The following is a 12,519-nucleotide window of genomic DNA, read 5'->3' as shown; positions in this document are numbered from 1 at the left end:
TCGGATCGGAAAAGAATCGGAGTAATCGAATTGGAGAGCGTTTTCGCATTACTCTGATTCGAGTCCGTCAAAAGACGGATCTATAGGTCTTCTTATACTATGATAGTATTATTTGTATAGTCCGTAATCCATCTGGTATATCTAATATAATAGCATGATTGATGGATAGTGTGATAGCACATCTCTACTTGGTCTGTGGTAATAGCACTCGAACTGGAATCGGATGTAACCATGATGTAACTAAATAGTGCGCTTTGCTCTTGGCTTTGCTAGTGTGAAAACACCTTAACAGTTGCCTAGCAACATAGGACATGTAAAGAGATGGACGTCAAAATCATCGAATTTGAAAGAAATCAGGCGTCAATCGTTTGTAATCAAATCATCAAATATTTTAATAAAATGCTTTTATGAAAGTGAAGTGTGTTAACTTGAATTATTAATTTTAGTTAAGGAGTGTACTATAAAATGACGACGCCTAAGGTGAGATATCAATTTTATTTTTCTTTGTACAGTGGTTCTGATAAAATTATGTAAATGTAATTTATCTTTAATTGCAGTTATTGTACACCATAGAGCAGCCACATGGCTTGGGCGAGCTGTACTTCATATGGCAGAAAGGGGAGTCCCATTCTTTGCTAGCTACCACCGGTACAGATGCAACAGTGGCTATACATGACCGTTCAGGAACACTGTTGGAGAGAATGAAGCTACAGGGGTAAGTATGTATACTATAAGGAAATAGACAAGCCGCCTTATCAATAAAAAATAAACTGTGAAAGTATTTGACAGTCAGGCAAAGTCCAATTGAATTATTTGATAATTGGATTCAATTTCGCATTGTTGCCTAATACTTAAACTTAAACACACATTCACCATTCATTTTTATTGGTAAGGCAGTTAGCATATAAGTAAGTTTTTAATTCATACTTGTAATCTCAATGGAAGAAATTGAACATGCAATTTTACTATTTATGTATCTTTTTAGCAATGTATAGTCATGGATCTTTACAACTGTATACATGATAATGATAACATTATAATTAATATTTGTATTAGTTGGGGATTGTGTATTAGTTGTGGTTTCTATTAACTTTGTTTTTCAAAATAATTAACAAGTTCCATTGACAGGTTACCACCACCTTCATATTAATACACATTATATATTTGTGTATGTTTAGATTCTTTTTTAATGCAGTTTATGTGCTGGCATGGAATGGGACAATGACGGTGACTATTTAGCAGTGATCACTCCTAATAGCAATGCAGTGCTCCTATGGGAGTGTCATGCAAATAAGAAACTGAACATAGAAACGGGTCTCCGGGAACCTCCGTCATGCATAGCCTGGGCATATGGGGAACCTCTGTTGGCTGTTGGTACACAGAAAGGGAATTTGGCACTGTACCATCATCATACTTCTAAGTAAGTACAGTAAAGTAAGGTATTTCATAATCCTGGGTATAATCAAAAACTTATAAGATGTTTTTTATAAGAATCATACTCTTTACTTGTAGACTTTTGCATATTAATAATAACACTATGAACAGGACAGCAAAGCTTGGTAATTAATTGAAAAAAACCTGAAAAGAAAAACATACAAGGAAATTGAAAATATATCATTTATTATTTTCTTTTTGCAGGAGGATACCAATAATAGGCAAACATACAAAAAGGATCACCTGCGCTGCTTGGAACAAAGACAGTATCTTGGTTTTAGCTTCCGAAGATAAGACTTTATCAATCAATAATGCTGATGGTGACACATTGAGGATCATTTCTCTAAGAGATGCACCAAATGACCTACAGTTTTCCGAGATGAAAACTGATGAAAGAGCTGCTGGTGAAAATACTGTAAGAGACCTGTTATAATGTTATAAAGGAAGCAAACAACATATAAATATTAAAGTCGGGTTTCCACTTGACATCATTTGTCGCGCGACAAGTTGCACAACATATTGAAATTTAGCGCGGAACTTAATAATGTTGCCTACCTACGCATCTAATACACACACATCTGTTGTAGACAACATGTCGCCAGAAGAACTAGTGTTGTTGCGCGTCACGTCTCCACTCGACAACAATTGATGATCAACTAATGATGTTCTCTAAACAAACAACAAGCTGCGCGACATGTTGCGCTTCAGCTGGCAACGTCGCGCGTTGTTGTGTAACATTGCCGTACACGTTAAGCGTTACGTGTTGCGCGTTAATTGTTGCTTAGTGGATACGAGGCATAATATGTTACAACTTCTGCGATTCCTATATCTATTTCATTTTCAGATAAGTCTAGTCGTCGGGAAGCGAACACTATACTTATACAATTTATTAAACCCTGAAAACCCAATAGAACTGGCGTTTCAACAACGATACGGGTCTATAGTGTCATACAAGTGGTATGGAGATGGGTACATACTCATTGGGTTTAGTGCAGGATTCATCATTGCCATATCCACGCATATAAAAGAGGTGGGTGAAGAATTGTTCCAAGTAAAGAATCATAAGGACAATCTGACTGATGTGGCTATTTGTAATGGCGAAGCTGCTTCTTGTGGAGATGGACAGTAAGTCACAATGATTCACCTTATCGAATTAAATGCAAAATGAAAAAAAGAGGTATGCAGTGCAGCTGGAGTGATTGAAATTGTCTTTTTTTGTTCCTTTGCAGATTAAAAATAATTTCTGTATGGAACAACGGCGAGGTGTCAGGGTCGGTAATGCCCCCGGGCGGCGCGGAACGTTGCGCGTGGAGCTCTGATGGGCGACTGCTCGCGACCGCGGGCAGGGCGTATCTGAACGTTTTTGTCACTGCTCTGCCTCCGTTACACGCGGCCTATGGCACTAGAGTGATCACACTGACTAGCCTTACTGAGGCCACGGTGTACCAGTGCATAGCTGTCGGGGATGAGCCTGAGCCTTTGAATAAATGTAAGTATTATCTTTCTTACGTTACAGGCAAGGTACAGTTACGTATATCGATCGCACACATGGCTTAAGTTGATAAGAAAATATATCTTTTTTAACGTAGTGGATTTATTGTACGGAAAAGTTTGGTAACTTTTTGACCAGAAAAGGCGTATAGCGTTTCATGTTATTTGTCCCTCCTGGCAAATTGTAGAATTCGACTTGTTATCCTTTTCAGCGGAACCAACAGCTCTAGCATCGTACTCTCTGCCGACGGAGCCGAGCCTGATCGCGCTGGGAGGCTCGCACGTGTGTTGTGTGAGTGGTGCGCATGCGTGGTTCTACCCGCTGGGTGGAGGCTCCGCGCTGCGTAGGCAATACCCCGCGCCGGTGGACGCTGTACGTGTGGCCGGCGCGTACGCCGCCGCCTTGTACCAGGGCCGGGCTATGTTGCATTCCGTAAGTAACAGAAACGGAAAAATAAAGCCGTGGATGTCAATGTTCCGCTGGATAAGATCTTGTTACATGGAGGCCATAAGAAAATTAAAGCAACAAACAAAAAAAAGTTAACAGGTGACCTATGCGGACAAACTGCTGCATAAGTATCTTATAGCAGTTTTGCTACCTACCTATTAGATAATTTGATAGGCTACCGGACAGTTATCAAGTAGTGTAACATGCTCTGAATTTCGTATATGGATGGAGGTACGAATTATTTTTTTGATAAGGGCCTAGGAGGCACACATACTATTTAGTGGCCTTTTCTATTGTAGGACTACTGCAACATCAGCAAAGATGACCTGATGAAGCCTGTATTCTTTATTTATTTTCTAATGTTTGCAGATCGACGCACCAGACCCGTCAAGCCCAGAGAAGGACGCCATGTTGTTTCCGGAGCCACACATGCAAGGAGTGAAGATCATGGATATCTACCTCACCAGTGACTTCTTTATATTCGTCACCGACGTAAGTATCCGATTATTGTGACCCGCTATAAACCCATGGCGGCGGCAAAATTAAACTCTCCTAATTTGTACAGGTTGCCGCGAACGTAACTATTTACAACAAACTAGCGACTTATACGGGCGAAGAATCTTTCATAATTAGTGTTATAATCGGTTGGTCACGTGACATTTTGTCCAGTGACGTCACATTTCAGTAAATAAACTGCCAAACAGCTGTGTAACTTGAAACCTGACAGATAGTTTCTGTTTATTTTGTGATATGTGACGTTACACGAAGCTCAATCATGGACGCCTGTGTTTAAATGGAAAAAAATAGCTTTCATATTTTGTAAAAAATATTTTAAAATGGTCTTAATAAAAAAATACAACATTGGATGCAAACGTTCATAAAAAAATACTGCACGGCGCGGCGCGCCATCGCACAATCGCCTGTAACGTGCAGGTATCGCCTTTGTGCAATGAGCTTAACTTTTTTGGCCACATCAACATTTCCCATCAGATTCAAATGTATTCAAATGCGGAAATGACTATCTTGTTTTTATCACCAGCAAGGCCATATAGAATACTTCGGCGTGGAAGAATGGCGGTCGTGCGTGCGCTACAAGCACACGTGCGGTATTGTCGGCGTGTTCTGCGACATCGGCGGCGCGCGCGCCTGCGTGCTGGACGAGCGGCGCCGCGCGCACGTGTACGCGCCCGCCGCTGATGAGCTGTGCGCCCTCACGCGCCACCAGCCGCCACACATCAAGTGAGATGCATGACGTACACATCTTATACACATCCATCATCTGACTAGACGGCCACCATTGTCCAGTGGTCCTGGTAGAGCGTTGGGCTTATGATCCGGAAGTCCGGAAGGCATTCGGACCGCGGTAGGAACATATCACAAAAATCTGTGATCTCTTTGTGAGTTTGGTTAGGATATTGCAAGTTGATCACTCGATTGTCCGAAAGTAAGATGATCCGTGCTTGGGAAGGCAAGTCAAGCAGTCGGTCCCAGCTACTATTTACTTAAGTATGTAGTCGTTACTTGAGCCATGTCAGCCTGACCCTGAGTTGAGGGGCTTTTGGCGGCTCAATAGTAACCCTGATACCAGTGATGAGGTTAGTCATTGATCTTACAACCCACACGAAAGAAAAAGGATGTTGAATGCAGGTCTTCTCACAATCAACTGGGGATAAAATTTACCAACGTCAGATTGGCTTCTTCAACAAATTGTCAAGAGTTCCTCCCTGTTCTTCTTGGAGTTCAACTGCCTTCTTGGAGCATAATGTAGCTTGCGATTTGGAGGTTCTGAGTTCTTTTCCCGGTGGATATAGTCACAACATTATATGAGAACTGTCTTCTGTTCGGTCGGACACTGCAAGTCGAATTTCCGAATTGTCCGGACCCGGTTACTATTTTCTTAATTGATGTAGCATGACTCTTTTTATGTTCCATAGGGGCGTGATATGGGACATCTGTCTCTCGGACCGTAACGTGTTCATCATATACACTGAAGAGTCAATAGAGACGTACTACTATGCAGCCAATAGTATCAACGGATCTCATGTGGACTTCGTAGCAGTTACGAGTATCCTGTCCAGTCAGATCCCGCTCATCCTGTTCTCTGGAGATGTCTATTGTTACGTTAGTGGAGGATCGTAAGTCTTTATTGTCTACTAGCTGATCCGACAGACATTCTGTTCAAAACAAAATCATATTGTTCGAATTTTAAACTATCGTCGCGACTTCATAGACAAATTTTGTAGATGAACGGACTTTAACTTTTTCTGGACTCCAGATAATACTTCCAACCTCATTCCGACTATTACGGTCATTAAAACTAATTTATCTATCCCTGATTTTCGATCTATCTAAGTGCTAATTCTGTTCCAGTAGAAGTAAAGTTCCCAATCTACTGCTTATTCTTTCAAATCTGTTTCGTAAGATTTGTTTATTTTTTTACACCATGTTTATAATACTGTAATCGATATATATATTTTCCAGCGTAATGAAAGTGTCCCTCGAGTCTCACAATACAAGCGGCCTAGCAGACGCGGACAATGAGAAACGTATAACTAACCAGAAGAAGCATATAGAGAAGTTGCGTCTACTGAGGCGGTTCAGCGAAGCGTGGTTGTTCTGTGATGCTGTGGATGAGAGCGAGGCCTGGCGCGACCTGGGCGAGGCGGCCATAGCCGATCTTAATGTCGAATTTGGTAAGTAGAGATTGGTACGGCCCGATATAGGGCATGGTATATCCTCATGTAGATAATATTACAATAAATTGTGGCTACTGAGGCATAGTGAAGCGTGGTTGTTCTGTGATGAGAGTGAGGCCTAACATTTATAATTTTGAAATGCTATCTCATGCTTAATCAGTCAGGGACTCTTGTATTTGTGGTAATTGGCCTATCTATTTAGTTATTATATTGTTGCAGCTATTCGAGTTTACACTCGACTAAGTGACGTGGCTATGGTTTGGGCTTTAGAAGACGCTCTCCATATTGAGGATCTCTCCATACTGTGGTAAGTCATGAGCGGGAAAATAAGATAAGAGTGGGTTGTTGTCAAGGTGGACATGAGATTTTCCTAATCACAGTGAGTTAGAAAGTGAGAGAACAGTTTCTGTCGCTCTCTCTCTCGCGGTGTTTGGTCGATTCCTGCATATCCTTGCTCGTTTCCTCTCCTGTTTGCTGTAGTGAAAACCAGAAAACCCATCCTGAAAGTTATACAGATGGTTTTACGTAATTGTATTGCAGCGGTATGCTATGCGCGTACCTGGGCAAGGGTGAAGCCGCCGCCCGCTGGCTGGAGACGGCGCCCTCCGGGGCGCTGCACGCGCTGGAGCTGCAGTGCGCGCGCGGCCAGTGGGCGCGCGCCGCCGAGATCGCCGCCGTGTGCTGCCCGGCGCGCGCGCACCATATCACGCTGCACCGCGCGCAGCATCTTGAGCTTACGTGAGATCTTCTTTCGTTCGTTTCGTTTCCGTTCTTTTTTTATAATGCGATTTGCATCAGATTTCAGAGACATGGACAAGACCATGCAAAAAAGAACAGAAAGCGGTGTAAACTTCTTACTTGATAACTTCGTTAAAGATTGTTATGTAAAGATCGGACTTTGAACCTTGAACTGTCGCTCTTTACTAACAAACTAGGTAACTGTTAATGACCGCTATGCTCAGTTCGGTATTTTTTTTCTCTCCAGTGCCGACTACCACGAAGCCCTTGCAAACTATGAAAAGAGCCTGATAACTGAAAACACTGAAGACATAAAGGTGAAGGAACACAACAATAAATGCGAGGCGGGGATCGCTCGGATGGCCATCCGCTGCGGGGACATCATGCGCGGCGTCACCATGGCCCTCAAACACGCCTCGGACACCATGCTACTCAAAGACTGCGCACAACTTCTAGAAGAAGAAAAACAATACAGCCACGCAGCCGCTCTATACGATCATGCAGGAAACACCGAAAAAGCCGCCTCCCTATACATCAAACTGAAATCCTGGCTCAAAGTCGAAGCTTTGCTTCCCAAGATAAACTCGCCAAGCATCCACATACAATACGCTAAAGCCAAAGAAGCTGAAGGCAGATACACTGATGCTTTGAAATCGTACCTAAAAGCCCAAGATTACGAATCTGCTATTCGACTGAACTTGGACAAACTGGACGATATCGAAGAAGCGGTAAATTTGGTTCAAGAGACAAAATCCGTTCAAGGTGCAAAGATGGTCGCTAATTACTTTCAAAACAGCGACGATCCCACATCGGCCATTAAGTTTCTGGTCATGTCTTTGTGTTATGATGAAGCGTTCCAGCTTGCGAGAAAAAACGGCAAACTGCATTTGTACGGGGAGATATTGATACAGACTTCGCAAGCTAGGCCGGAGGATTTTAAGAGCTTGGCGCTGCATTTTGAAGGGGAGAAGAATCATCTTCTGGCGGGGAAGTTTTACTTTCACGCTGGGGAGTATAGTAAGGCGATGACGCATTTATTGAAGACGGGAGGGTCGGAGGAGGAGGAGAATGAAGGCATTAGTATTGCTATCGACGCTGCTGCCTCGAGTGATGACGAACGATTGACCAGGCGGTTGATAGAGTTTCTCTTGGGAGAGACTGACGGGACGCCGCGGGAGCCTCGACATCTGTTCCGTCTTTATATGGCTAAACGACAATTCAATGAAGCGGCGAAGACTGCGGTAAGAATATCAGACATAACTATTCATATTTGAAATAAAATACTAGTTTTATCTCAGAGTAGTTGTATAAGGTTACTACTGTTATTAAACCCCCCCGTTCCCGTTTGTTTAAATTAACAGGTGATTATAGCGGGCGCAGAGTGCCGCGCAGGTCGCTATCGCGAGGCGCGCGACGTGCTGCGCTCCATGTGCGTGTCGCTGCGGTCTCGCAACATGCCCGTGCCCAGGGACATGCGACACACTATCGCCACGCTGCACTCTTACATATTGGTGAGTCTGCTATCTCTTTGTATTTGTTTAGGCAAGGGACCACTACTTCGGTGCATCAGTGAGCGTACTATTCTCAGTGATCAAACAGTCGCTACACAACTAAGTAATAACTATATATCTTTCAAAATCAGATGTCACGTTTTTGTTTAGTTCTCGTATCTGGTAAATTGGATCCGGTAGATGTCAAACGATGCCTGATCCGCCGGATTACCGAGTTAGATTTTCCGGATTGCCGTCCTTAGAGGTAGAGGACTATCGATATTTTTGATTATCGATTATCGATACTATCGATGCTCACAGAAAAGTTTTGTTGACAGGAAAGGTATGAAGTATTGTACTTCGAGGCGATAGGATGCCCTTTTTTAAATGACAACTATCGATAGTTCAGAGACACTACCTAGAGGGTAGTCTGGTGCATGGTATAAGAAGACCAGGTATGCTCAACCCTATGACAAGCCGCCATTGCTAGCCCATTGATGACGTAAGAGTTACCATTAAATTGGTATCTCCAACATTCCAAAGACGTAATTTTTACAATTACTAAAAAACATTATATAAAAAATATTAAAACTGTAAGTAAATCTTTTACCAAAAGTTCAAAATTTCCTTGCAAAGTAAATATAAGAACATTGATCGTGGGTAATTTGTTTATTACAAAATGGCATTACAGGGTGGAATGACGTCAGCTGGGCTAACTTTGAAATGTTAGCTGTCAGTTTTGAGCATACCTGGTTTTCTTCTACCATAGTTTATTATTTTGTAATGTAGGTAGTATAATAATCACAATATGTTCCTATAGTGAGGGTAGTGGGGTGGGAGATTAACTCAGTCTCGAATATAGCGTTGAACAGTCAACTGTGCGTATCATTGATTGTTCCTTGTTATAGTTAATACTTCATATTACTTTTGTTGCAGTGTATTCTTTTTAGTTTCTTTTTATTATTTAGTTTCTTTTTAAATACATTATTGCTGTACTGGAAGTATAAAATTGTTCTATGTATTTATTGCCATTGTAGGTTCGAACACATGTGAAACGCGGACGACACGACCTAGCGGCGAGACTTTTGCTCCGGACTGCGACAGAAGTATCATTTTTTCCTACACAACAACGTAAGTTAAAGCGAAATATTCTTTAAAAGCATTTAGTCTTGTGTGTTTAGTATTGTGTTATTTCAACATTACATACAAAGATTGTTCTTTGTGAAAGTCCCATTAGCGTTCGTTATTCGATTTCTTTTTTTAAAAACTCCTATTTGACGCTTGACAAGGACTTACCGAAACGAACTATTTTTAAAAAGAAAAGCATCTTCCGATGCTCGCGTGGCCAATGCATTAACATAATACCGGTTCCGAAGATAAAAATTTGACTACCCTCAGGCCGTGTGTAATTTTTTTGTGAAGCGAGACGAAACTGTAAGTTTTTTCTATAATATTATCAATCGACGAGGAAACCTACCCACCGATCGATTTATGTTCGTAATGTAAGTTCTAATTGGACATTTGCAAAAATGTTGATATTGATAGTAACTATTTTAAAAAAGAAAAGAATCTTCCGATACGCGCGTGGCCAATGCATTAACATAATACCGGTTCCGAAGATAAAAATTTGACTACCCTCAGGCCGTGTGTAATTTTTTTGTGAAGCGAGACGAAACTGTTAAGTTTTTTCTATAATATTATCAATCGACGAGGAAACCTACCCATCGATCGATTTATGTTCGTAATGTAAGTTCTAATTGGACATTTGCAAAAATGTTGATATTGATAGTAATTATATCTTCAGGTGGTCACACCTGTGTTGGAAGATCTACCTTTTATACTCACTTTGTTAGAATAAAATATGAAACGGTAAGCTAAAATTTAATTATTCGAAGACACAAAAGACTATTTGACCCGACTGCCGTTGAAGGATGGTTGTATTTTGTTTATTGCTTTATTGAAATCATTTTGTTAGACGAGTCATGTACCTTAATAACATTAAGAATACATAAACTCACGATTATATTCAAAATTAGGTATTCAGAGGTATATCCATCGCAAGATAAACTAAGTACCCACGCTTTGTAATAATCAGAAGTTTATGTTTTAATAAGTAAGTAGGTTCACAATGGTGCTGATTCCAGTGCACGCCGTTTAATTTTATTATGTTATATCTGTCATTTTCTTATCCGCCGAAGAAGAAAGGGAAAGGGACAGGAACAGGCATAAAATTTATGGAACGTACGTCAGTTTTAGGCCGACATTTAAAAAGCCCCTCCCTAATTTAAACCTTATCCCTAAAAAGGACGACGTTTGTATTTCCAGATCAAGTGTCGATCCTGACGTCGACGGTGATAGAATGCAGCCGCGCGGGCCTCAAACACCAGGCATACAACTGGGCGAGGGTGCTCATGCAGCCGGAATACAGGTCACAGGTACTAACATTTTCTTTCTCCGGGGTTTTCTTCTTTTTCCTTTGGGTTGTTAACGTTACAAATTCAAAAATATCTTTATTCAGTTAGTAACAAAGGTACACTTTGAATACGAATTGGCACCAATTTGACACCAATGCGAGTTAACGCAGAAAGAACCCAGACCAGGATTTTTCTTCTTCAATCATGTGGGTTCTGAGGTGGATTACCAGCCTTATCAACCCTGGAGTCAGGGTTATTATTGAGCTGCTTAAGGCCCAGGATTAGTTCGTGTCCTAAATTAGCTGAAAAGAAAAATACTTGTCTCACTATACAGTTCATCATATCACCCCTCTGCCCAACCCAATAGGGATTACAGGGTTGAGTTTATGTATGTAATGGAATAAGATTTTAATGCTCTTATGACTGTCCTTGCAACTTTCAGATTGATTCAAAATACGCCAAGAAGATAGAGTCAGTGGTGCGGCACGCGCCGCGCGGCGCTCCGCCCCCGGAGCCCGAGGCGCCGTGTCCGCAGTGCGGCGGCGCGCTGCCCTCGGCCGAGCTGCGCTGCTCGCGCTGCGAGGCTGACCTGCCCTTCTGTCTGGCTACCGTGAGTATCTTATCTACAACATAACCGAAGCACGTTATTATTACAAGTTAAGAATGCGATTTTTTATCTGTGTATTACAAGACCCGAAATACGGGCGGCCATGATTGAGTTTCATGTGACGTTACATTTCAAAAAATAAAAATAATATATTTGTGAGATTTCAAGCCACTTGAAGTGACGTGTAGTTCGACAGTTTATTTATTGAAATATGACGTCACCGGGTAAAATGTCACGTGACCGACCGTTTTCGCGTGAAATTTGAGATTAATGAAGAAAAATATGATATTTTCTATTATATAAAGTTTTTTCGAGAAAATAAAACAACCGATTGTATTTTTTAAAATAAGTACTTATCGGAAAACTGGCTAGTAGTCAATTGGGACAGTCACAGGTATATCTTTCAAATCACAGGACTAAGTACCCATACCTCACTGAGCTTTCTGTTAGACTAACGTCATAGGTAGTGTCACCGTATCGCCGTCATATTATAATGGTCGAGCCAACTGTGTTGGTGAAATCTGCACACTGGCACCACACAGCCCCTGACCTGCACAGGTCCGGTACCGGGGTTCGAACCGCGGATCTTAACCATATATCTCTCATCATATCATCTAAGTGTTTTAAAGTAAGGCCAAGAGTACCCTAAATAGGCGAGCAGCCATGAAAACTTTGATGAAAGTGGAAGAAGTGAACGTGATGTCAGGATCGTAGTAAGTAAAACTCCGTCATCACTGCCTACTTCAACGGGAAATAGGCGAGATCTTATGTATGTATGTATATATCTCTCCACAGTTCACGATCTTCATTGAACTGCTCTCAGATCGTCAAAACTTTGGAATCTACCTCTTAATAAGATAGAGTCAGTAGTACGTGACGCACTTTCCGCCCTCGCGGCACAGCCAACGCGCGCGCGCTTTGCGGATTATATCGAGGGCTTTGTACCGTACGACCTCTATCTACGCAGATATCATTCGCTGTGTCTATTGGTCAAAACCCTCGATAATTCTGCAGACCTCGATTATATTTAAAAGGATGTTTTGGTAACTTCAGGGTCTTCACATCGTGAAGGATGATCTCACCGCGTGTCCCGAATGTGACTTTCCAGCCATCATGTCGGAGTTTGTCGAGTGAGTCCCGCTTGTCTTTTTACTCTTTCGGTTTAGGGTGAATATCAAAATGTGTCAAGTTTGGTGGCGAA

General features: G+C 41.7%; 1 protein-coding gene across 4 annotated transcripts in view; it reads left to right on the top strand.

Annotated features, from left to right (window-relative positions):
* Window positions 1–184: 184 nt before the first annotated feature.
* Window positions 185–12,519, top strand: part of LOC126366192 (WD repeat-containing protein 19) — a 31,062-nt gene continuing 18,727 nt past the window's right edge. For 2 of the 4 annotated variants that reach the window (XM_050009182.1, XM_050009185.1), the window contains exons 1-19: window positions 186–480; window positions 558–715; window positions 1,196–1,420; window positions 1,639–1,849; window positions 2,279–2,559; window positions 2,664–2,923; window positions 3,138–3,358; window positions 3,743–3,865; window positions 4,413–4,612; window positions 5,308–5,508; window positions 5,855–6,066; window positions 6,289–6,376; window positions 6,610–6,807; window positions 7,055–8,048; window positions 8,169–8,318; window positions 9,335–9,428; window positions 10,623–10,732; window positions 11,154–11,321; window positions 12,372–12,448. In XM_050009182.1, the coding sequence (XP_049865139.1) occupies window positions 466–480; window positions 558–715; window positions 1,196–1,420; window positions 1,639–1,849; window positions 2,279–2,559; window positions 2,664–2,923; window positions 3,138–3,358; window positions 3,743–3,865; window positions 4,413–4,612; window positions 5,308–5,508; window positions 5,855–6,066; window positions 6,289–6,376; window positions 6,610–6,807; window positions 7,055–8,048; window positions 8,169–8,318; window positions 9,335–9,428; window positions 10,623–10,732; window positions 11,154–11,321; window positions 12,372–12,448 (3,986 nt within the window). In that variant the 5' untranslated portion in view covers window positions 186–465. Of the gene's footprint in view, window positions 481–557; window positions 716–1,195; window positions 1,421–1,638; window positions 1,850–2,278; window positions 2,560–2,663; window positions 2,924–3,137; window positions 3,359–3,742; window positions 3,866–4,412; window positions 4,613–5,307; window positions 5,509–5,854; window positions 6,067–6,288; window positions 6,377–6,609; window positions 6,808–7,054; window positions 8,049–8,168; window positions 8,319–9,334; window positions 9,429–10,622; window positions 10,733–11,153; window positions 11,322–12,371; window positions 12,449–12,519 lie in introns of all 4 variants that reach the window. The other 2 variants (XM_050009183.1, XM_050009184.1) reach the window with 2 other exon arrangements.

The sequence above is a fragment of the Pectinophora gossypiella genome, chromosome 4, assembly GCF_024362695.1.
Source record: "Pectinophora gossypiella chromosome 4, ilPecGoss1.1, whole genome shotgun sequence".
NCBI lineage: Eukaryota > Metazoa > Arthropoda > Insecta > Lepidoptera > Gelechiidae > Pectinophora > Pectinophora gossypiella.
This window is presented reverse-complemented; position numbering and strand designations above follow the sequence as displayed.